The 26,831-nt window shown below is 33.5% G+C and overlaps 1 protein-coding gene across 11 annotated transcripts in view; it reads left to right on the top strand.

Annotated features, from left to right (window-relative positions):
- The window catches only part of LOC119838838 (neuronal acetylcholine receptor subunit alpha-7), a 100,815-nt gene extending 74,758 nt beyond the window's left edge, over positions 1-26,057 (top strand). Inside the window, exons 2-13 of one of the 11 annotated variants that reach the window (XM_038364977.1) lie at positions 1,679-1,818; positions 6,580-6,624; positions 9,289-9,398; positions 16,456-16,636; positions 17,707-17,782; positions 17,901-18,095; positions 18,835-18,921; positions 19,991-20,077; positions 21,390-21,499; positions 21,729-21,955; positions 22,368-22,553; positions 22,836-26,057. In XM_038364977.1, coding sequence (XP_038220905.1) covers positions 1,679-1,818; positions 6,580-6,624; positions 9,289-9,398; positions 16,456-16,636; positions 17,707-17,782; positions 17,901-18,095; positions 18,835-18,921; positions 19,991-20,077; positions 21,390-21,499; positions 21,729-21,955; positions 22,368-22,553; positions 22,836-22,920 — 1,529 coding nt within the window. In that variant the 3' untranslated portion in view covers positions 22,921-26,057. Of the gene's footprint in view, positions 1-1,678; positions 1,819-6,164; positions 6,210-6,579; positions 6,625-9,288; positions 9,399-16,455; positions 16,637-17,706; positions 17,783-17,900; positions 18,096-18,834; positions 18,922-19,990; positions 20,078-21,389; positions 21,500-21,728; positions 21,956-22,352; positions 22,554-22,835 lie in introns of all 11 variants that reach the window. The other 10 variants (XM_038364968.1, XM_038364966.1, XM_038364969.1 and 7 more) reach the window with 10 other exon arrangements.
- Positions 26,058-26,831: the final 774 nt, after the last annotated feature.

Raw genomic sequence — 26,831 nt, 5'->3', positions numbered from 1 at the left:
AAATAACGAATGAATCAAACAAAAGCGCAAAAACCCATAATTCAAAAGCCATAAGCAAAGCTGCGCTAATACAGCTGTTGCAGGATTAGCCGACTGAGTCGCCATTATTACGGAGGTATCCATTGTCTGTGTTTATGTACCGACTGGTGACTTCAAATAATAAACATCGTTCTTGCTTTGTTTAGAAAGCTAGCCGGCACTAGAAATACGATAGCAGGAATTGCACACTGATTTGATCGACTGACAGACTAAATGACTTAAATAGATAGAGCATTTTTATTATTATCAAAAAAGGAATCCGCCTAAATTTGTAAGAACTTGACCAAATGGTAAAAATAATAATGAAAAACATATACTTCAGTTTAATTCTGATATGTTTTTTTTTATGTTACAGTCGGCAATAGAGCTGGTGGGACGCCTGATGGTAAGCGCTACCACCGCCCATGAACATTTGGAGAGGCATAAGGTCCATTGCAGTCCTTACGCCTCTACAAATGGATTGCCGACTAATTGGGAAGGGGTTAAGAAAGGATTGGCGATAGGAATAAAGGAAAGGACTGGGAAGGGCAAGGAAAAGGATGTGGGCCTCCGGCTCCCCCACTCACCGAACGAAACACAGCAGAATGCTATTTCACGCCGGTCTTCTGTGGGGGTGTGGTACTTCCCCGGTGCGAGCTGGCCCAATTCGTGTCGAAGCGTGCTCGACTACCACATACAAAAATTTAAAATTTAATATGATTATTGGCCCTCACACACTAGATGTAAGCAATAACAATGTGTGAATTGGGCACTAAGCGCTAAAGACAACAAGAATATTAATCTATGGACACAGATTATACAGGCCGAAGCTAACCAAATATAGATTGTCTAACGTCTGTGCAAACAATACAAACTTAGCAATGTTTAATTTATGTGCGTTCATTTGTTATAATATCCAATATTTATTACATTCATTGCACTTTTTGTAAAGGAAATTAGCTCTCATTCATTATGTAGGTAATACATTGCCGACATAAACCTGTCATAAGCTTGCTTAATTGAAAAGGTTAACGTACGGAAAACTATTACCTCGTAACATTCGCTATTATATCAAGCAGGGAGCTTCCTAAATCACCTGGATTACCGCATACATTTATCTCTTTCCCACTTGATACAGCCTCGTACCACCTTCACACGTCACATGTATAAGAACGATTTAAGCCCGAAAATGAGTGTTTATAGCTGGTCCTTCAGAGCGTGTTAAGCTAATTTGTGCCTTCTGTCGTTTCGTTAAGAATGCTCGTATATTTTGAGGTCCAGGTGTGTTTAGAGACTTTATATAGCCGTTACTTGAGATGTGGTTCGTTTGAAGTGTTGCTAGGATTTGGCCAATTTGTTGCGGTCACTTTTGTGTCTCTGTGGTTATTTGCACGTCTTTCATTATTAATTTAGCCGCAGGTGGTTTCACGCAGTTGTCGAGATCGTAACACCTCAGCTCAAACAACAACAAAATGTGGTGTAATTTAGATGCTTTTAGCACGGAGTATTCAAAGTTATATATTTATTAAATGATTCAATTTGAAACATTTGATTCCTCAGTGTAAAATAAATATTATGCTTACTAGTTGCTTATAGATTACAATATTTGAAATTGTCAAAGTTTCTGCTATTACAATAAAAAACTACCCTTTTATTTTAGTGTCGGAACAAGGACCGCACGAGAAAAGGCTGCTGAATGCTTTGCTAGCTTCATATAACACGCTTGAAAGGCCGGTGGCCAATGAGAGCGAACCGCTCGAGGTTAAGTTCGGCCTTACATTGCAGCAGATCATAGACGTGGTGAGTGCCCGCCTTTATTTTTTCGAATTTCGAAAGTCAATGTCATTTAGTTTTTTTTTTGTAAAATGCAATTCTAAAAAAAATGGTCTTGTGGTATTAACAATTTCTGAGCGTAGGACCGGGATAATGTACCGCGCAATTTGTAGGACAATATGTCTGTTAAATTATATGAATATTAACTAAGTAAAAAAAAAAAAATCAGCTGGTTAGTAATCATTTATGATGACCTCGTTATCGATACATGTCGGAAAGAGGGGACGCTTTGATCAAACCATAGATTTTGTAGGACAAATATTTTTTCGAATAATTTAGATAATTGTCTTGAGATTTAACAAAAAAAAATTCAGTTAGTAATAAATATTTGAGAATCATCAAATCAACATATTTTATACTTGCTACCTCTGTTAGCTACCACAATCGAGAGTTTCGTATAGGAAATTATTGGGCGTCTCATCAAAATAAAGCTACTCACGAAAAATTAGCTTGATAGTAATCAAGTGCAAAAATGGGCGATGGATCCTGGACTATTCATTTCGCGCCCATAATTTTTTTGGTATTACGCTGATAATACTAATTAGGGATTAATCTGAATATTTAAAGGATATGTTTAAATACGGTGATAATTTTGATTAGAGGTATTAACCTCTCTTTATGATTAAAATGAAATGGAATTCATACATTTTGACATTGCATTTTACAAAAAATAATAAGAGTTTACTAGCGTATTAGAGAACTAATATTTCAAATATCAAGTTATGGTATCAAAGCATACTTTGCTACGATATAAAAATTTTCAAAGCTGTCGAAGTGAATAGTTTTTTATAGCAGAAATCTACAAAACTGGTAAGTCCTAGTTATGAAACACGAAAAATCAAATTGGTAGTACATAAAACATAAAAATTTTGAATAAGAAATAAATAAACCATAAAATTCAAAAATAAATAATTTAAGCTACATTCTTAGAATACTCTTTGAAACATCCGTTATGCAGTCAATTTATATAAATATATGTTTTTTAAAGTTTTTTTTATAATTTGTTAATCCCTTGTTTACGACCCCTTTAAAATGTTCCAACTAATTACTAATTGTTTCCTTTTTTTCGCTTTTTCAAGTAACTTCAAAGATAGGACGGCAGAACCTAATCAAATTTATTAATCTCAATCTAATGACAACAAAAAAAATTTTTTATGAGTGGATAATTTTTAACAAAAAAAATAAACTCCTTATTACTAGCTACTAAATACAAGACCATATTTAAGCCGGTTAATTTTACATCTACCTTTTTTTAAGTGGGTTGAACGCAGCTGATGAAATTCCCCACCGCTGCAGATTATATTCGAATGAAGAACTGAAGCTTATAAAACAAATAATCCATTCACAATACGACCGGTTTAACAGAAAAAATATTTTCGTTATGTCTAAATCAGATTATCACGAGATAAAAACAATATAGAAACAAACACACGCACTGGAATTTCCAGTTATTGAGCAAACATGTTGTATTTCCATTAACGGCACCCGGCTTATGGTTTTTTTGTCGAATACCAATATGTGTTTGAAATTTTCTATACATCTATATAGGCTATGTGTGACGTCACACATAAATAATATATTTGGGAAATAGATGGGATGCGTTTGTTTTTTAACGCGCAAAAGGGAACCCAATTTCACATGTTTTAAAATCATGAAAATATCTATGGTTTCTGTAATTAAAAAAAAGTGATAAGACAGTTTGTTTTCCAAATTTGATGAGAAAACAGTAGCAGTCGTGGGACTGCCGACAGAAGTGAAAACGGAACTATTAAGTTGAGAGTAATTAAAACTATATGCAAAAATTATATGAAAATATTTATGTTTTATTTATTAGTTACATATGATGGGTTAAACAAATCATGAACAAAATATAAATACAAAGTGGTTGAAAAAATAATTAATATACAATTATCTTAATTATACATAGTATTTATATTTACACGAATTTCAATGAATTCAAGTTTGAACATTATTTTCATTATTGACATCATTGTCATCATTAATTTCGACAATACTTAGATTATCTGTTCGTTCAATCATTCCATTGTATTCTAAAAAAGATACAATAGGTTTATGGTAACTGAAATAAGAAATGAAAATGTTTGATTGAAATTTATCTAAATATCGTATAAAAACAGCATTGATAGTCGTTAGCATGTCGGTGACGCGAACCGAGGATTTTACCCTCTACCAAAACGATCAACGCGCCTAAAGAAGTTTTCACTTCAAAAATTTTGTATAGGAAATGTTGTGTTGTAATTTAATAAGTTAGCGCTGAAAAACGTATATAACTTGGATATATGTAAGCATATAGCTTGCAAAGTAGGGATGAAGACGCCTTTGACAACAGTTTAAAATAAAAATGTAATAGCGTTTCCTAGTGAGTTTATTGTCGTTAAGGATGTTGTATGTGACATCGTGGAGTTGAGCACTTTGATCCCTTTGAGTCAAGTGTACAAAGGCCACGTCATCGCGTCGAATAAAATCTGAAAATCCAGTTGGTTTGCTGGAAAGTCCGAGATATAAGCATGCTACACACGAGCCTGAAAGAAGAATAAGTTATAAATAATGTTAGATAAAACGTGATAATATTCAAGGATGGGTAAATTTTCTAATGAATTTTTATCAATATTTTTATAATTATATATTTCAAATTGTTGACTGTGTAGAGGTAGATTCAAGTATGACACAATTGAAGTGATCTAAAGAAATAAAAACGAATCAAATGTGACGATAATCGTAAAAATCAACACGGCTTGTCCAATTCGGCTAACATTTTATTCAGGTTTTTTATCGAACAATGAGGGTTCTTATGGCGAGAAAAACGTACCAGTGTGTTTTTGTCATTGATTGAATCGTTTTTGAACCAAACGACTTCTTGGTAAACTACATCTAAAATATCTAAAAATCAATCCAATAAATAGGTTAATGATTCTATTTTCGATTTATGCTTTAATTTAAATATTCAATTTCGACTATGGAAATATTCAATGCAGGCGTCTTCGAGCTATATCTAATCATTGTTAAACCAAACCAGCGTTGCGTCCGTTCGTCTAAAAAAATCCTAAAGGAGAATTGAAGAGCTATTGCAATGGAGATGTAAAAAGTTGCGAATTCTCTTGTGGAAATTTAGTATCGTGTGGAGGGTTATATGGAGGATTCTTTGTACAGGACCGTTGAGCCTCGAGCGTTCGGAACGGAAGGGAATTCTTTCAAAAGATATTACGTTGTTAGTCTTGAAGGATTTTGAAGCTTATATACTGAAGATAGGAGTTATAATGCGGTTTTGTTTCGACACGCCTGTTCCTTAAATCTGTTTAAAATCGAGTTACATGAATAATAGAAGACCCCGTAATGTTATTGAATAGTGTATTTAAATTTTGTTTATTACTGTCGTTTTATGGATGTTTCAAAGAGTATTCAAATGTATTAATAAACGATTGAAATGAAACAGGTAATAAAATAAACCGTAAAACATTGTATACAATAGAATGGCGACTTAAAAAAGGTTGACTTTACGTACATGAAGAAGAAAGAAAAAAAAAATTTCTTTGTTTTAAAATTTTCCTCTTATATTATTTCTTTGTAACTTACATTTTTATTATAAGACGTATAGCTTCATGTACCACAGAACTCGTTGTTTTTATATATTAGTATTGTATATGGTATTTTAGTAATTTATCAGCAACAATTATATTAACACCACGTTAATACGAGTATGTTGATGGACAAATTTCACCCAGGTCAATCAATCAGTCAATTATTCATTCTGTTGAAGCTGAACTCGTAATTTATAAATTTTTCATCAAACAGCAGCAATAATTTGAAGTGACTTTAATCATTAAGTTTAAAAAGGAAAACTACAAATCAATTAACCATTTTGTATCGTTCAAAGGACGATAAAATTATAACGCTCGTAATGAAAGTTATGGCTCTAAAACGGAAAAGTAACTATAAAAGATGACGAATACTTTGTGTTGATTCAAGCGAGATATTAAACCTACTTTGTTCTTTCAGTTTGTACCAGTATGAAATCCTTCAATGTTGCTAATATTGCTGCGGAACATAAAGTTAAATTTTCATTCGAATTTTTTTTCGAGATTAGATTTTTCCGAATAATCATAGTAGTTCAAATGTTTCTACAACTAAATTGACACCCTAAATAAATAGAATAATTTAAATAATAGAAAAGAAATTAAACCTTAATTAAAAGTTAAAACAGTATAATTTTGAGTATCAAAGATGAATCAAATAGTAATATTCATTGTATTTTTCGTTCCTTTCTTGCGACGCCGTGCGTTCGTTTTATAAAGGATGAGAAAAATCAAATCCTGACGACGAACGTCTGGCTAAACTTGGTAAGTGGTAGGTGGGGCAGATGCCTTCGCCGTCCCGCCGTTGATAACGGTACTTTTTTAAATTTCACGCGCACATTTTAAATTTCGAAGCACTTTTTTCATCACGTTTGGCGCACTTTTTGAAATGACGGTTACAGGCGGCGGTGGCGGCTAGAGGGCGCTGCTTGCGGCAGCTGTCGCATGAAGACTCAGTGTTAAAATGTTGTTACGTCATCTCGCCTAAATCTAGATTATGTGTACGGCCAAGTGCGAGACGTATCCGTCGCTCGCGCCTTGCCTTCCCCTGTGTACCCAGTGTTGATCAATTACTAGAACATTTACTGACTACGCCCTTTCTCTCTGTTTATGTTGACATCGTCTAACCAAATAGGACGAGAAGAATCAACTACTTATAACCAATATATGGCTGTCATTGGTAAGTGTGATAAAAGAAAAACTTAAATTAATACTCGATAAAATTTCATTTTTATTTCTTTCTTACTTTCCTTCGTTTTGTTTCCTTCTCATTTTTACGTTATCTGTCTTTTTGATTTTCTTCTGTATTGAAATTGCATTGCATTTCGGAGTATGCGGCAGATTTTTATATTTATATTGGATTGTTTAGTGACTTCTTTCTAAAGTTCCTTGTCAGTAGCCTAGCGGTAGTCCCCTTCATGCATCCCATCATGATTGTCATGCTTTGATTAGCATCCGTTCTTTGTTAAACTGTTGTCAATTACAATGTGTCAAGGTAAGTCGAATTCGAGGACTTGATTCATCAATTTTGATCATTGGTTTCATCTGAACATCACTTACTCGAAGCTGACACGAAACCTCAGCTCAGCTTGTCAAATCAACCGAAGTAAATCCATGAGCTGCCGTGTAAACCGCAATGCATTTAACATGTTCTATATTAAACATTGATTTAATATCATAATTAAATACTAAATTATAAACGATATAGACCATCGTAATGGAGTTGTCAACTCTGGTTGCTGTTTATGGAACTAGAAATGACTGGATTTGTTCAAATTGTTGTTTTGGTGACGAATGTTTGAATGCATATCAATTGTGTACTGATTGTATAAATTTGTTATATAACACTGTAAATTGAATCTGCACAACCCAAGCCCGCTATTGTTTTGTATGCTACAAACATTGTAGGTATGTCTTGCATGGCCATGGAATGCGATATTACAAACTTTACCATGGTTTTCGACTCTTAAGTCTTCGTTCCTATTTGCAAATGCAATAGTCCCATTTAATGCAAGCGTTTAAAAGTTATTTTCCTTTGTTTTTATTTAATCCGATTTACGTTCCGATTTCAATGCTTCAGTTATTTTTTTGTTGATTTTTTCGTAATTCAATTTCTCTAAAAGAGAACACTAAAATCGCTCGCATATACTTCTTTGTTTGTTTTTGTAGAGTTCCATAGAATTCGGTGTTGATGACAAAGAAGTATGTGTTTGAGTTTAAATGATTCAAGTTTAGCATTTACCAATATGGCAGCTTAGATTACAAGAGTAGATCCAGATCCTTGTATAAAAATCTTTGAGGACGGTCAATATTCCCTATATATAGGCGTATGAAACGTTATGATTCTTGTGATATCGTTCAACATAGCATGGTTATCCGATGCATGCGTGTGTTCGTGACGTAATAATATGGTGTGTATGTGTGTTTGGTATCTGTACTAATTAATGCTTCTAGATCTTTTCAATCTTGAATATATTCTTCTTTGTTATTTATTTTTTGTACTTCAGCCTTTATACGTTATAATTTAGTATGTTTTGTTTACATTTGTGCTAATTGTTTAGTCCAGTACTAATTGTAGCAGCGTTATTCTCAGATATTCATCTATCGAAACCTGATTTTAATATCTCGGAATATGGCTGTTGATATATTAGATTTTATAAGATCATCGACACGGCTCAAAGCGCTTAATAAAAATATATTATGTTTAATGAAGTAAGCGAATAAATGTAGCAAGCGCTAGTTTGATAACAAAGTTGTGCGAACAACTTTTGTAATATAAAGGTCGTGTCGGGTATTTGTTGGCTATCTAAACGCTCAGTTATTGTTTGAAAGCATTTCAGCCAGTGTTGATAAGTGAAGGCAATTTTTAACCTACTCTTTTGTATCGTTTGTATCTTACAAATCTTACAATTACTAAATTTGAAAGTAACTCTGTCTCTTCTTCACGTCTTAATCATTGAACCGAACAGGAAAGTTTATACAGATAGTTTAAGATCCGAAAAAGTTTATAGGACGTTTCTATTTTTAAAGCAGATAGTTAGTTACACCTCTTTTTTTAAATGAAATTAATAGTTTATGTAAGTCCTTAAGTTATATTTGATAGAATATACGAAAAGAGTATAAAATAACAGATTTATAACTCCAGATGATATGTGGATAGCCTAGTAAAATTATAAATTAGATAGTTTATATAAATAAGGAGACAGAAAGATATTTATTTAATTGTAAATCATCTAATCTTGTATGCGCGTAGTTATAGCTTGCAACACTATAATAATAATAGGCTACTGTATTCAAGTAGCATATATTTTAAACTGCTGGTTTAAGTTAAGCTCAATTATACAGAGTGTCCCACATTTAGCATACCATGCTCAATGGAACTTATAGTATTTCACACTTATTACGTTAAAATACTCACAAAAGCCACAAAATGAATTCTTGAAACTCAATATGTACACCCCTGACTGGTGATATTCAGCATAGTACACCACATGTGGGACACCCTGTATAGAGTACACACACCTACATAGTTGCACACCCTTGTACACCCTGCATAGTTGACATAATATTTGATTTACTTCTTAACACTCTCGACGTGTGATAGACAATTGTTAAAATTAAACATATTACCTGATGATTAAAAATTGCCTCCAATAATTTATATAGGCTTATTTCGTTTTAATTTAAATAATAACAATATTGCTTAAATTCAACTCTACTTATAAATTATCTATGTTTACCATAGACCACGCTGAAAATAAACCTAACAAAACCAATCGGCGTTGTCTTTGGTATCGATACCTTCGTCTCCTTTACTCATACGGTTTTTACGTGCGTACGACAGGAATGGAACGACTACAATTTAAGGTGGAACGACAGCGACTACGGCGGCGTGAAGGACCTCAGGATAACACCGAACAAGCTATGGAAACCAGATGTTCTGATGTACAACAGGTAACGGAATGTTGCATGCGTATTATAATTAATCTATTAATCAAATTACCTTGCAGTTTTCGCAATGGGATCGGTAATTATGTACAGCTTTTGTTAAATTTCTGCCTAAAATTTTTCGTTCTCCAAAACCTAATGATAAATACTTAATAAATTAAATTACACACTACACAGCTATACATACACAAAATACATATTTTTAACACTGTGTCTTTTTTATAAATAAAAATTGTATTAATTATATGTGTATTTGTTATAAAAGTATTTATTATGTCTTATTCAAACGATGATAAAGTAAAAACTGAAACCTATCATAAAATATTGTAAAACGTCTCATAAGCTACAACCGTATATATCATAGACACAATGTACAACTGAGTTAGAGTGCGATAGCAATACACAGATACTCTTCCGTGCTCTTCTACGGTCTAGCTCGTAAATTATGTACAGTAATGCTCCTCTGATTCGCGCAATAAGACGCATCTTTAAGCAGAATCTTTATGTATTTTCGCGAAAGCGGCGTAAAAGTATATTCTCACATAAAAATATACTCAGCATTGATCGTTATTACAGTTTAACATTCAATGTTACGCTGCGATAACGCGCGTTTGTAGGCATTCCGAATTTTCTCATATTTACGAGAGGATTATACGGTGTGTGTGAATTGATTTGAAAATAAATGTATGTAAATTTAAGGGGAGAAAAATAACAAATAAAAATGTTCAATAATAAAGGCTTGAATGATGAAATCAAGTCAATTGTTGCTCTTGCGCAGAGCGATTCTGGCGATCCTAATCAGGATTATAAGATGAACTCAAGAAATTATTGAGCTGAAACCGATCATTGATAAGTGTATAATCCTATCCTACTAATATTATAAATGCGAAAGTTTGTAAGGATGTGTGTGTGTTTGTAACTCTTTCAAGTAAAAACTACTGAACCGATCGCAATGAAAATTGGCACGTAGACAGCTGGACAACTGGGATAACATATGGGCAACTTTTTATCCTGATATTCCTATGGGATACGGAATTACGCGGGTGAAGCCGCGGGGCGCAGCTAGTGTTTGAATAAATATATTCAAAATGGAGTCTCATAGAGTCGGTTTCATACATACCATACAGATGAATCTATTAAAAGCGTGTTAGAAATAACGCGACTTTGTATATCTTCAATACAAATGATAACAATGACCTTTCGCGACGTACGTATTTATTATTTAAATAAAATTCTAATTATTTTTGAAACAATGAAAGAACTTTAGAGGTCGAATGCCGCTTCAAGATCTGTTCTTTTCTATAGTGTTGTTTATTTAAAATAGTAGTGCAATCAATTAACCTTCACTTCTTGATACATTCCTACACTTCTGTGCTATTTTTTTATGTTTTTAAAAATCATCCATAATTTATCTACCTTATCTTCTATATACTTCTATATTTGAAAAAAAAACTTACACATAAATGCATTTATAAATATACCATGGAAATAAAAAAATAAACACCGAGACGTTTCTGCTGAGAGCAAAATTAACTTTAAGAAATATAACAAGTGATTCGCGGAAACCTTCTGAGTAATGGATGGAACGAAGCCATTTGAAATAGAATTCTGTTATTCTCAATTTAAAATTATGTGTTTAAATAACATTCATCTGAAATAAGTGCAACTAAATTGCTTTATGGTTTATTTATTATTTGCTCTCATTTGAAAATGGAACGTAGAATATGAAATAATGAAAAATGACCAGGAAATTCGTGTTGTAGGTCGATATCATGATAGACATGGTGTGTGTATGTCTGGGTGAGCATTTTTTATTATTAGACATAATATAAACTAGTATTTGTTTCTTACCATGTATTTTACATACACTAAGAATAGAAATACGTAAAATTATTGAAAAAAAAGCTTGTGAAAATTTGCAGGTTTAAGTCGCCTGTAAAACGTTTACATATTCTTATCTGAAATTGTTGAAAGGTCTGGCTAGGCGCCAGTTACATGACAATAAACAGGGCGGAGTAACAGAAGGTAAGTAAATATGCTGTCTAAATGAAACTGTGCATCTAAAAAATCCTAAATTGTAAATTTCGTTGAAAACAATGTTATAAGTATGGTTAAGATATAGTTTAGTTTAAACTGGGAAAAGAATATAATCTAGCACATACTAAAAGGCTGCCTATGTGCTCAAAAAATTATTGATGAGGGAATTCTATGGATCAATTGCTTTTGGTTCGTTACAATTTATCGAAATTAATCTGTTATTAGTCAATTAATTAATGTTACAATAAGCCATCACTGCTTAAATGAATAGAACATGACGAAATTATTAATATTCCGTCTCAAAATAGCGACGGAGGAAACTCTTAATACAAACTGATTTGTAATAAATCACTACCTTAAAGTACATGGAAGCGTTAATTTCTCTAAATTGTCTTAATGACTGAAAGAATTTTGTTAAATTCTACCCTCTAGTGAATAAAATTGAAAATTGCACTATGTACAAATTGAAGTTTGTACATAGTGCAATTTTATTTTGACAACGCGGACGATGCTGCGGGTAACAGCTAGTGAGGTCGTGGACGATATCACGAAGAGTACCCACGACCTCGGCTAACGTGGTGAGACGGAACACAGTGGAGTTTAGTCGGTAGGTCTACTGCCTATGGCATACGCAGTAGGAGTCCGACATAACCCGCGGTCTTTCCCCGAAGGCTGTAGGTATGCATCAGCATTCTCCACTTAAAAAAAAAGGGTAATAGCTAGTGAGGTAGCATTGACGATAAACAAGAATACATAACCACGGTTTTAAAAACAAAATATATCTGGATATAACCCACTCCCCTTTTTCACACTAATATAGGAATATTGCAAAAATATGGCTGCACCACCACTTGGCAAGCAACCGAGATTTCAACATTTAAATTATATTTTAAACGTAGGTACTTAATGTTATTAGCAAATTGGAGAGTCGCCAGAACACTATGTATTATTCAATTATATGCTATTTATGATTTAGCTTGGAATTAGAGTTAAGTGCTTTTCAGCAAAATCCGCAAAGCACTTATTCGACGGAGTATCTTGGAACTTAATATGGGCCATAGTTCGAGTGATTTAGGTAGGTTAGTTAAAGAATTTAATGGTTGAAAATTCATTTCTCAAAATTATAATGAAGTAATGAAATCATAGAAAAATGTTATAAAACTTTTTATTTATTTATTTTAATTTTTATTATTTATAATTTATATATATTATTTTTCATTGATAAATTAACATTTCTTGTTCTGTATCTCACCAGACCTAGGTAAAAGAATGTCTAAAACTAAAATAAATATGCTATCGGGTAACAGAAACCCAAGCTCTAAAAGCCAATCTAAAAGCAATCAACTTTCATAGATTCAAAGCTTAAAACTACTATAACAGTATAAACTGAAGCTGATCGTTTTGTATGTTTATTTGGTTATTTTTATTTTAATGTAGCCTAGCTCAATAATAGATCCTTTAACATTGAAGTGAAGTTATTAGTTAGAAGTAGCAATGGTGTCTCAGTGGTGAAGACCTCGGAATTAAAATCTACAAGTCGGGGTTCGAGACCAGGCGAGCGTGCAAGAAATAAATGACGATTTCGATTTATATCCGCATGTGTAACATCAATACTGCTTAAAAGGGTGAAGAAAAACATCGTGAGGAAACCGGCATGCCCAAGAATCAAAAGTTCGACGACTTGTGTCATCTACCATCTCGGACTTGGACAGCGTGGTGAAACCCTCATGGGAGGCCTGTAGTGGCCCCAGTAGTGGGAACATATATTGGCTGATGATGATGATGATGATGAAGTGAAGTTCTTTGTCCCTTTTTATGGGACAATGTCATTTCACAACTGTTTCACTGATCGAATCTGTTCAGTTCTGTAGGTGAGTTAGCCTCGTGTGTCCAAAAATTTCTTCCAGTTCATTAGATTTAGCCAAGAGCATTTCGTTAGTACGCTCACTAACTACTACCCTGGAATTAAGACGGTCTTTAAATATTATGCTTAATTTCGTAGCTTTAATCAACTAATTATACGAATTTCAACGAGTTTTGAAGCAACAATGAATGAAATCTTGGCCAAGTATTGGTTTGGAATTTATACAGGGTAATCGCAGCTTTCGTAAGCGAACCTTTGAACGACTTTCAGATTTCTGTAATAGGCACCTTGTTTACTGTTCCTCTGCTTGAGATGCCGCCGCTCACACCGATTTATAACACTGTTGATGGAAAGAATTCAAATTGCAGGAAGATTTTCTATGTGGTGCTTTAGTTAAAGCGGCCTTGTATTTTGAATTATCTCATAACAATTGTTAATAGCGAAATTGAAATAATTTTTAACGATTTTATTGCGAGCACTATTTTTTGGTTATTTAATGTAAATCTTTTTATACATACTTTTATTGAAAAATGTTAATTTTTAAATAACTTATTGACATGTAAAAAACAAACAACAAACAACCTCAAGCGCAATCTTGACTTGACCTTATTTTATAGCGTTAAATCTATCAAAATTAATACACACGTTTACTGTGCAATTCACCCACTCACACAGTCATTGAATCAACAAATGACAGCGATCCGTCATACCAGCCGAGTGAACTTCCAGCGGCCGGCGCGGTATGACACGCGCCCGTTCTGGCAGGGTGCCAAGTGACGTGGTACCCAATTCGCGGGGTCTACTCACTCTTGTTAAGTGCGCGCTGATTTCACACGCCTATTGTTTATTTATTTCTCCCCTTTTGTTACCATTTTCACTGATTGTAACACTAGACGCTGAATGTAGCTGTTTCCTATGGAATGTTATATTGAATACAGTAAATATTATGCACATTCTGTATGACAGAATTAATTTTTAAATAGAAATTGCAGTTTTTTGTTTTTAAATAAAAAATAAAAAATCTTCCTTTTTAACACGCTTTCATTGGGTTCACATGTATGTTCGTATGTACCCATAAGAATACAAACTTTGAACAATTATCAAGGATCGATGACAATACAATATTTTCAAGAGTTTATCTTATTATCCTGATTAGAATCGTCAGTAACATTTTCGTTTCGTAAACCTACTCTGTTTGTCTATCTGTGCTTGGAGACGATTTAGTTGATCATATAATTAAAGGGTGTTTTTAAACTATATTTATCTTATTTATAATATATAATGTGACACCTTAAAAACAAGTGTCTAATATACTCGTTCTATTTAGTTAACACTAGCTAACTGGTTAGTTACTAGTAGATTAGGTAACGCTAGTTTTAAGACCATTTTAGTATAATTCTATTAAAGGAAATCCTCGGGGCTATCTATCTTTTACTTGTACAACGCGGACAAATCTGTAGGTGAAAGCTAGTAATATTATAAAATGTGTCTGTGTCTATAAAATATTGTATGTTTTAATGAAATCCTTCATGTGTACATAACTTTTTAATTACGGCGAAAATGAAAGAAATGGTATTAAAATATATATAATATCATTCTATTCCTTTATTTCGTTGCTACTATTTACTGTGTGTAGAGTGGTGAGGGGCTTGTTGCGCAGAGCGTGGGTTCTATTCCTATTATTTGTGAATTTGTGTATCAATTCTTAACTGGATGTTTACATGATTTATATATTGGCTTATATATATATTTACAAAAGTAATATGTGTATTCTTATGATTTTTATATACATATGTAATTTATAAGTAATAATATTTATGTAAAAAAAATAATTAACGGACATTGATAGTTAGCAGCTTTTTAAAATTAACTGTATTCTATAATTATTATTATATCGAACCCAAGTAAGATTCAACATAAGCGAAACATGACACATTTTAACACGATAAATAAAAAATATAATTAAAATAAATACACATAAAACGCTTCGCTTTAATACCAGTAATAACGAGCAACACACATTAACACGATTTCTTACAGAAAGTGTGACAACACAGTAGGAGGTAAAGCCGATTTACGATTCTTGCTTCAAAAAGCAACAATCGTTTGCGTGGAATCCGATCTCCTACTCAGTGTTGCCATAATGCTGTACGGCATCATAGCCGCTGATTTGATACACCACACTCATTGTTTCGCTTATCAGATTACAAAATGACCCACCCACAATTTGTATAAGCGAAGGAATGATTTATAAACGTCTATTCTAAAACATACTTTGATAAACATATCCATAAAGTCGATATTTTATCGAACGCAACATTAAACGTCCCAGATAAATCCTGAGCACTAAACATTAATTTAACGCTAATACTTCCTTTGCTTATATCACAATAAACATCGATGTTGTAAATAATAAGTTTTCTTTTCTACCAGCTTCCTTTAACAAGTAATTTATTTTGCTGCTCAATTTAAAGCATTTGTCTTTGATTTTTTATCTTATGTATCTGGATAAAATTGTGGCCATAAACTGCTTTTTAACTCCTACTATATCCGTCTCTTAAATAACTTAATTTATAAATGTACATCACATTAAATCGAGACCCTTTGTACATTATACGAATTAAATGGTTTGTTATTGATTAAAAAATCTCTTGGGTAACGATTTAAAAGGGACTAGAGCTCTGAATTTACTTAATTTATTCATTGAGGATTCATTTACAGGGAATTGCTTTTTAGGCGGCGGCCAAAGTGTGCGACACATTTCATGTTTATATTTTCACTGAAATATCACACGCCAATGTAGCCTCTGAAATTTTGAACTGAACTCTAAATGAGAGATTTAATAAATGTACTGAAACTATAACAAAAAAGGAAATGCTAAATGTAGCCATATCTGCATGAGCAGACTCATTGCATCCTAAAGCGTTCCCACCGAGGCACGCCATGTTTGCATGAATTATGAAGCCAGCTGGTACGAATCCTAAATTCAAATAGATTTTATGTAAGGATGTGTTTAACAGCGCTCATTTACATAAGAATAACATTCGCTATTCCGACGTCTTTAAGTTTCATCGAGAGGTCTGGTTTTGCCTTCAGACATGCCACACGTGGAAATGTTTGTTTGACTTACATACAAATATATAAGAATACTTTTTGATATAGTGCTGATGAGGGTTTTGACGGGACGTACCAGACGAATGTGGTGGTCAGAAACAACGGCAGTTGCCTGTACGTGCCCCCGGGCATATTCAAGAGCACATGCAAGATAGACATCACGTGGTTTCCTTTCGACGACCAACACTGTGACATGAAGTTCGGTAGCTGGACTTACGATGGCAACCAGGTACTTGCCACTTCAAGGTCTTTATAAACAGTAGGTATTAGGGAAAATCCACGTTAATGAAATTCTGCAATCACGTGGAAAATGAATACGTAAATGATGAATGTTGAAACTGGAAATAGGCTCGTTGTTGTTAAAAAGATGCGAAAGAAAATATTTTTCGTATGTTGCTATACAAGTACTTTCTCTTTGAAATTTCATGCATATAAAAATCTAATTAATAAGCTCGGTGTACTAAAAAAATTCAAGCTTGCTATGCTACGGTTTTCGCTCTTCGCCGTCTGTTTTTCTATCCTCGGCTCAGTGATTTCATCAGCGCACTTACATTTAGCGGCACTTGTATTTGTATTTCCTAATGAATTTAGATTATTCCGCTCAGATGCGCAACCTACTATTTCCAACAGTGAATTTACAGACAAGATTTTTAGGTTATTATCTTAAAAAGCCGAGCCGTTTGAAGTTAGGAGATTTAGATAAAGTACCTGATGAATGAGTTGGGGTTGATAGATAAGGGAACCATGTGAGAAACCAGGATAATTTATATTATCCGGAATTTCTGTATGTACTATTTTGCATGGTGCAAAATCACGTCGTCGTTCTAAAATATATTTCCACATTCTAACTGCCATACGGTTGTGCAATATGTATTTTTTAGCGTAGCTATTCGCAACCCGTATTGTAATATTTTTAATAGAGCTTTTTTATCGACGTAGAAATTTTCTGTAGTTCTGTCGTTTTTTGATTACAACTACTGTTACTATCCTTTTTACATGTCCTTGCTGAAATGTGTTGATGTCTTTTAATTTGTTTTTTTTTTTTATGTAGACATTAGTGTTACACTTTGCCGTATGGCAGTGCACTAAACCTTTCTTCTAATTAAAGAGCATGGAATTGTTTTGATTGGCTACTCTTAGCACTTCTGATTTATGGTTCTCACATTTCCCTCACTTTATTTAAAACATTTATAACGCAAAAGCATGGTAGTTTCGCATGAACCTTCCAATATAGATTTACCTACTTTGGTAAATCTGTTACGTGTGTGGACCAGATTTAAATTATTTTTACTGTAACAGTTGGATCTGGTGCTGAAAGATGAATCGGGGGGTGATCTATCAGACTTCATTACGAACGGCGAGTGGTATTTGATAGGTAAGTGAAAAATAATGTTTTCTACAGTAATGTATTTGATTTTCATAGGTTTCGCATCAAAACTATACTTTTTTTCTCTGTATTATGACTTAAGATGATAATATAAATCTCTTCCCAGGAATGCCAGGGAAGAAGAACACAATAACGTATGCGTGCTGCCCGGAACCATATGTGGATGTGACGTTTACAATAATGATTCGGAGAAGGACTTTATACTATTTCTTCAATTTAATCGTACCGTGTGTCCTAATATCGTCAATGGCTCTCTTGGGCTTCACTTTACCACCAGACTCGGGAGAAAAGTTAACGTTAGGTGAGTCACGTCTTAAAACTGTAAGCAGGCTTCTTACGAGCTTTAGCAAATGGCCAAGATTTCCGATTATAGTCGATGATGTTGGTGTTTAGGACCGGTATGATTGGGGTTTTTCGGAATATTGGATAGAAATAAATGTTTTATTTGCTTTTAGATGTTTTATTTTAATTTTTATGGGTAATATCTACAGGTGTGACGATTTTATTGTCGTTGACTGTATTTTTGAACCTGGTTGCTGAAAAGATGCCTACTACATCGGATGCAGTGCCTCTTATAGGTATCGCACTGTAGTACATCAGTTTTATACGCACGCTGCTACATATTTTTTAAATCACGGTGCAATTGTACCAGGTCGTAATTAGATCTTTTCAACAAAACGCTCAATCTGTTTAAAAAAGATCAGAGATTTTTCTTTCCAAATATAAAAATAAGTGATCTCTTCTTCTATTACCACGTGCAAGATTTTAGTTTTTTTAACATTGGGAGCAGCGTGCGTTAACTGTGCTATTTGCACTAGATTTCTGTTTGATCATGTGACCGTGCTAGTAATTACACTACTAATTTTTCCCTATGTTATACGTGATTTCATCTAGATACACATTTGTTCTCAACACCATCATCATCAAAGAAAACGGTGTAGCAAGCGGGACTCGACGAAGGATGGGTATATTGGAGAGTTGTGTGATTCGAGGGGAAACCACGATGTCGAAGGCGGGGTTAACCATATGTTTGATTTCAGGAGTCACTATTCTTCTCTCGCTGACGGTGTTTCTCAACCTGGTTGCCGAGACCCTGCCGCAGGTCTCCGACGCAATCCCATTGTTAGGTACACTACCCACGCCTTACCACGATCGATATCCCCTCCCGCTCCCCCCCATTTATTTACACTTCTCCTTCATCGTTTTATGTTTTGTTTCTTCTTTGTTTTCGTTTTTCTGAACTGTCAATCATTTTCCTTCCATTTAAACGAAATTTAAAAAATATTTTAAAACATTACAAGGAGTAAAAGTTTCGATTATTGTTCTTTTATGGAATATAAATGGATATGCTATTTTAATATTAGATGCAATTTTCTATATCAAATTAAATGAGGTATCGCTTCGCTTTTGTTAAGTGTTATAAAATATTATATTTATATATCATATTGTTGTTAACCTTACCAAGTAAAGTGCAGTGCTTTTTACTATTATTATCTAATAAAGTTAACGTTACTTATGTTTCATTACATTTTGTGTTTGAGTGAATCTTGGAATCGATTTCGTGGTCCTATTAGCATTTTGTCTTAGTTAAAAAATTAACTTGTAATTAATAAAAATTTGTGAATCTTTTTTATATCTTTATTTGTGTTTATTTTTTATTCATAACCTTAATTGGTTCAGAGAATAACGTCCCTAATTTATTTGTTTGCAATATTCGAACAATATTTTTGTGCATGGCATGCGGTCTTTGATATATTTTTCTTGCACTCTAAGCTCACAAGGTAAGTAACACGTTTTCGTTTTTTTCTTATATTTGATGTAAATTTGATGTTACTAACGCAATCGATTCCAGGATATTTGTGTTGTGGTTTTGGGTGCTGTGTTGTAAGTCATTTTTTTCTGCAATATAGATACTTGGAGGGCAGATTGGGCGAAATATTCGTTTCTTTACTCTTCCTTTAAATTTCTACAACTAAACAGTACTATAAATATGAAACTTAAACATCCCCTTAAATAGTTTCTGCATGATTGTTTTTTTTTTGTTTGGTTTATGATTTTACTTGAGCCCTGTATCGACTCTGCACACATACAGAAAACGGGTTAAAAATTCCAGTGGCGCTAGAACCGGGGGAGTCAAAGTACAATAAACAGTGACCTTGAAGATTTTATTTGTGATAGATTATTTGATCTTTGCAGGTGTTACAATTCTCCTGTCGCAAACTGTTTTCTCTCTATTGGTGGGACACGTCATCACTAAAACTTCAGAGGCGATCCCCCTAATAGGTGAGAAGCGGGTGTTTGCTGTAAAAAATAAGTTAAATAAAATTAATATTCCTTCTAAAACTCCTTCTAAATTAACATTTGTCGATGAATGGGTTGCGAGGAAATCGCCTTGCTTCATTTTGCACACTTGTTTTATGCGCGAAGAGTTTCCTCAGCTCATTCACGAAACATCTTAAGAATAAATAGAAAGCAATGTTTTGCTTGATTGATTTCAGATTAAAGCGGATTTATATTTCCTTAAACTTCTTTTTTTAATATTAGATCCCAAGTCTCTATAATTGGTCTGAACTCTATGCTTAAGACTCAGTCCGTTTTTGCATTTGATTCGCGCCGAATAGCTAATAATCTTCGTAGACAATTGATCTCTCCAAAGTTATACCTTCTTGTAATGTATTAAAATAATTCTATTCATTATCTCTACCTACTCGCCCATTCATAGAATTTACGATAACTATCTTTTCATCTGTCTTTCATTTTCAATTCAAATAGATTTATTTCGGTGACTACTGACGTCAGATAACAATGAGCATGTCTATAATTAAAACAAAGAATAATGCACAACTCTCCTAATTAAACTTATGCTAATAAGCTTTAAATATGCAGGAATGGTTTTGCTTGTAGATATATAAAACTGGTTGAAGTTAAATAGCGGTTTAAATCAACTAAGTGAATGCGGGTAGAGGGCCCAGCCTCCAAGTATCTGGTCTCGACGGGTTTCACCATCAAGCCTGTGGTCCCTATAAATAAGTAAAGTTAATATTAGCGTATTGTCACAGGACACTGAACATTTCTTTGCTTTGTATATTTTGTTTTAATTTGCAAGAATTAATCCTTTTATTTCTAGATTTATGTTTGTGTTGTTTGAATTATAATTTTAATGTTAAACGAAGGTCTAATCTTTATGAATATTATAATTACGAGTTGGAATAGCTAAGGCCTTAAATGTAAGTCCTTGGTCTATTATGTTTCGTAAACTCCTACAGTTAAACGCACCGTTGGTTAAAATGTAAGAATCAGCAAGTATGTTTCAAATTTCCTTTAACGCGTAATTACCTTCTCTAGGAGCATGATGAGTACTTGCATGGCAACTCAACTTGATATGATATAGAAAATTCTTCATAAAATGTAAATAAATTAAAATGTTAAATACAAAATTAACTCTTTTGTTCCTTTTAATAGTAGATTTAATTTGACGCTATGATTTTTGTAGTTTAAGAGAAGCAATTGAAATATAATATAATTTAGTTTCATTAACTAAGTAGTTAGTTTTTAAGTTTATAACGTTAGTACAGCGGTTCTATTTTAATGACAGGAACTTACTTCAACTGCATAATGTTCATGGTGGCATCATCAGTAGTTTTGACGGTAGTGGTGTTAAATTACCACCATCGGACGGCAGACATACATGAAATGCCACAATGGGTAAGATTTTCAAATTACATGTTGTTTGAAAAGGTTACAAATAACATATAAATAAATAGCTAAACAAGCATTTTAAATAATTTATTCTGATTCATATTTATCGTAACCTACATAAAAATTAAAACCACAAATTGATTACTTATTCAAAATTTAAAAGGTCTTTTAACTGACAAACCGAATGCAATTGGTATCGCAAAGAACAGTTTCTAAATTGAAATATTTGAAACAGATAAAAACAGTGTTCCTACAATGGTTGCCGTGGATCCTGCGCATGTCGAGGCCCGGGAAGAAAATTACTAGAAAAACGATAATGATGACCAATCGAATGAGGGAGTTGGAACTGAAGGAGCGCTCCTCTAAATCTTTGTTAGCGAATGTTCTGGATATAGACGATGATTTCAGACACGTGCCTCCTCCGCCGAACAGCACCGCGTCGACGGGAAACTTGGGACCTGGGTAATTTTGAGTTATAGTAAATATCCTTTATATTTAAGAACGTTTATTCAAGACTGAAATAAATTATTCGCTCTATTTGAAGCATTTTGTTTTCATATATGTATAGAGTAATTGATATCATTTTCAGCTCATCATCCTGATCGCTAAAGAGGATATACAACATGTACATAAAACATTATATTACGCTATTGACCTATGTATTCGAAAACCTTCAGTTGCTTGGCTCATAGATTTTTACATGTTTTGTGCTCAACGCTTTAAACAACGCTATATCAAAACCCAAAACAAGGTGGCATATTTCGGTCACATGTTTCTTCACCAGCTAAATCCACCTAACCGCATTCCGCACACCCCATCCTCCACTCGAAATCCTTTACTTATTTATTTTTGTTAACAGCTGTTCAATATTCAGAACGGATTTCCGTCGGTCGTTCGTTCGGCCGTCCACGATGGAGGACGTGGGCGGACTCGGCGGCCATCACCGGGAGCTGCATCTCATCCTGCGCGAATTGCAGTTCATCACCGCGAGGATGAAGAAGGCGGATGAGGAGGCGGAGCTGATCAGTGACTGGAAGTTCGCGGCGATGGTTGTGGACAGGTAATTGAAATAATAGGCAAATGGATGTTAGGATGTTAGAGCTTTGTAAAGGGACGATGTGAAAGCGCGTAACGATTGAGATATTTTTACTTTTTGCAAAAGGCGTAAAAAAATTCTCTTGCTCAATATATTCTGATGTATCTTCGTACTTAACGTTTAAACTGGCAATTACGTATTTATATAAAATGTGATATGCCGTATGGTAACTTTTTTAAAACGCATTATTTTTGCATGCAGGCAGAATGGAAAATGTTCTTTCTAAATCTATCATATCTTCCTCAGATTCTGTCTCTTCGTGTTCACGCTGTTCACAATCATTGCGACGGTGGCCGTACTGCTCTCCGCTCCTCACATCATCGTGCAATGAACGCGCGTGTATGTGTGTGAGGGGGGGGAGAGGGAGCGCGGGAGCAGGGGGGGAGCTGGGTCCGATCGCAATTCTTCGAGAGAACTAATCTTAGTACCTACTCTAATTATACTGTACTATACTATTATTCTCAGATACGTGGTATATACGCACACGTCTCGTTTTATTTAGTCGAAAGACGTTAAATGTAAACTTAACGTTATATAGCGGAATTAAGGACAGCATTATTATAAAACAATTGTGATGTTGACTAGGAATTAATACAGATAATGTTGACGCGGTTTGTTGAAATATATATTTCTAATGACTACTCAAATAATCGACACGTTCAGTTCATTTACTTGATTACGTCATACGATACGGATTTTAAATTAGGAATTGCATAAATATTATTACTCTACATACATCACATGTACACGTAAATGTTTCGGTAAAATAATTCCTAAATGTTAATTATTGGAATCTAATGGGAATCAGAAATACTTCAATGTTTATTAAAGTAAATTTGGGATCATTGACGATGACATTACCTTAGATTAGTAATGTACATAAACAAAATGATCGGAATAATATTGTTTAGACGATAGCTTACGAGTTAGAATGCGCTTAGGAAAATTTTATGCGGGTCGAAGTTACTTTGGTTCCATTATCTGAAATTGGTTGTTTGCAAAGGGTTTGGGCTGGCATTAGTTTAGGGGCTGCGTTTATAACTTGGAATTGTGCGTGGAATTGAGAAATATGTACCAAAGTCACGCGAATCGTTCAGAGACAAAACGTTCGTCACTCGACAGTTGAAGCCCTCGAGTAGGAATATTGAAAACGCAAATATATCGCTTCGAAGCACTGATTGGATGAGTTAAATTAATGTTGCAAAATTAACGTTATTCAGCTGCGATCCACACACTAGTGGATCTCGAATAGCTGTAACTTAGCATAGTAGATATAGTTACGTACGAGTATAATATTGTATAATGAAATTAACATTTATTCACATCTTTGTCTATGTCCGTTCCTCGATTTCGCTCTTATAGGTGTCGTGATAGACTAGTTGTCGTGTCCCTCTTTATTAGATAATGATCATTTAAATTAAACTATAAGGAAGCTCACTAATTAGTGAATTAAATAGTGTAAAATTAACTCGTTTCAATGTGTTCTTAAATATGTGTGAGAGTTTTGAAATGTTCAGATCGGATGTAACCTTTCTTATTTTCGCCTGTTATATCACCGCAAAGGGATAGTTTCGTTTCACATTTCTGTAAACTATAACTTCTTCCATTAAACATTGTAATTTCATTAAGTCATACCGTTGGTGCTGAAACTATATCAAGATTACTAATTTCTTATTCTACGTATCTTATTATTAGAGTTTGTTATAATTTCGAGATTTCTATATTGTTACTTGTAATCACAACCGACGTTAAAGGAAAAGATGTTGAAAAGGTACGATGAATAGATTTATTAGTGCCAAATTTTAGGACTTATAAATATCGTTTAAGTTCGATTATAGGTGATTAAATAAATCGTAAAGTTGAGAGATTTATTGTAAAAAATAATTTAAAAGAACGAAATAGTGTCTTTATTAATATAATTTAACGTTAATGTTGAAAAAGGCATTGGGCCGCGTCAATCGGCGAATCAGCCAATTTTAAAAGCTTAGTTAATTAAATATTAATGAGAGGTTGTGAGACATTTATAAAGCCCGTTGATGGCGTTCCAATGTTTGATAAAATGTAAATTATAAAATGAGTAGAATTGTTCTACAGTAAAAGAAGTAAATTAAGAAATCATAATAAACAGCCTGCCTAGGACCGGGTTTTACTAAACATTTGAAATAACATCAATAATACTTCATCTGCAGTTTAATTTACGCCTTAATTTCTTGTATATATTATCACACGCTTGTTAGCTACTGAAGGGCAATGACTAAATCCTCTATATAAACAAACTACTGGACTTATTAGTTAGGTATCTCTTAAGAGGTTAGTACTCTTAAAATAAGGAAATGAAGCTGCCATAAAAATAATTTAAAATAACGCTCGCATCAATCACATAGATAGGAACTTATGATAATTGTAAACTTAATAGTTCTCAAATCAAATATAATTTGTTTTCGATTTGGTCAAAAGCGTTTTATTCAGTTGCTTATTCACTTTCAACGGACACGAACAATTTCGGACCAAAAGTATGCAATTTGTTTAAACACTGCACCTTTTGCCCAACCGGAACTAAATGCTTTAAACTTGAAACAGGTATTTTGGACTCGTATTTTCTATTCTGAATTTCTATGATATTGTAATCTAAGATGTGAATTGTCGGTTTGATTTCATTCGTATTCACAGCCTCCTAAACCAATTAACTCCGCTTAGACGTTGAAATTTCATCTCGCATTTAATGCTGTTTATTTTCTAATCAAATATATCCTAGTCCTATATTGCAGGATACAATAGTAAGTAATAAAGGAGAATCAAATGTAGCGTAATCTTGCGGAACCTTTTCGACAATAGCATGTTATCTTCTCACGTCCTTTATGGAGCTGTTTCTGTACCCACATACTTGTATTGTCTTTTACTTGATCAAATTGCTTGCTTTATTTAATATTATCGGGGTTTATTACTGAATTGATAGTGTTTTCTGCAGAGTAAACACAAACAGCAATCGGCTTTCCTATAGATTTAATCACGCTTCTATGATGCGTTTAATTTCGGTACTTTCTTTATTGCTATATTTTGATAATGATAATCATTCAGAGCACATTCATTCTATGTATTACCCGTGCTAGATATTATGAGAGCTCAGCGCGGATACGTCACCTAACAATGTTGTTTGCTGAATGCATTTTTGAGTGAGTCAAGTGTAGGTTGATGCAATGAAATCCCGCGTAGTTCTCATCTTATCATGTGCGGTTAGTAATTCCATATTGTGTTCCTGTGGCTTATCCATAGTCGAAATAAAAGAATTAATTAAAATACGACTGCAGGTAAGATAAACAGTTAAATGTAAGTTTGTAAAGCCCCTATGGAGGTTTTTATAATAGATGTCACTAAAGAAATAAAAATAAATTTGTAAAAAATATTTAAAACCAACGGGTAATACGGTTATTCGTTAAATTGATTATCGTAAGTAGAAATCGATTTGTATTAAACTAAAATTAAAGCAATCTGATTTATAATGATGTGTTTCATTTTTCCTGTTCACAGTGCATTAAAAGGATATGTGTGGTTTATTTTAGTTTTTTTATTTTATCAACGATATATTATGTTTTACATAAATCAAGCATGCCAAAGGCAAAGAGACTTAGCCGGCCTTTATATGAAGACCTCGTCTTTATATTATCGACCCTATTGACAATAATACGAGTATAATTAATTTGAAATCACACCAGCACACAACGTTTCTTTTTACTAATCTTTTATACATACGAATAAAATACCATAGTAGGTGTAAAGTATACTAAGTGTAATCTTTGGTAGAACAAATTCAGTTGATCACAAGAAAATCGGATTGTAACCGGATGAATTGACTTTTATTACAAAAAAACAAAAAATAAATCACGAAAACGTCATGCATATATAAACAATGTCCATCGCAGATGTTAACTAATTTACGAAAGAAAGTGTCATACAGACACGTACTTTCTAGTTTCTGTTTTCTAGCCATTTTATTTTATTTCAATAAGTCTGAGAGAAGGCTTAGAAAAACAATAATTAGTTTACTTTAAGCGTGAGACTTAAGGGTTTAAGGATTGCTTTCAATTTCTAATAAAGTATGGGTGTATATTATACTGAAACATCTTAATAAAATATAAAGATTAACAGTTTGTTTGTCTGAACGCACTTTATTCAGAAACTACCTACCTACTAAAACAAGTTCAAAACTTCTTTCACCGTTTTCATAAGTACCGGGTGGATCGT

This window comes from Zerene cesonia, unplaced genomic scaffold (genome assembly GCF_012273895.1).
Source record: "Zerene cesonia ecotype Mississippi unplaced genomic scaffold, Zerene_cesonia_1.1 Zces_u005, whole genome shotgun sequence".
NCBI lineage: Eukaryota > Metazoa > Arthropoda > Insecta > Lepidoptera > Pieridae > Zerene > Zerene cesonia.
Note: the sequence above shows the minus strand (reverse complement) of the source record. Positions and strands in the feature narration are given on the sequence as shown.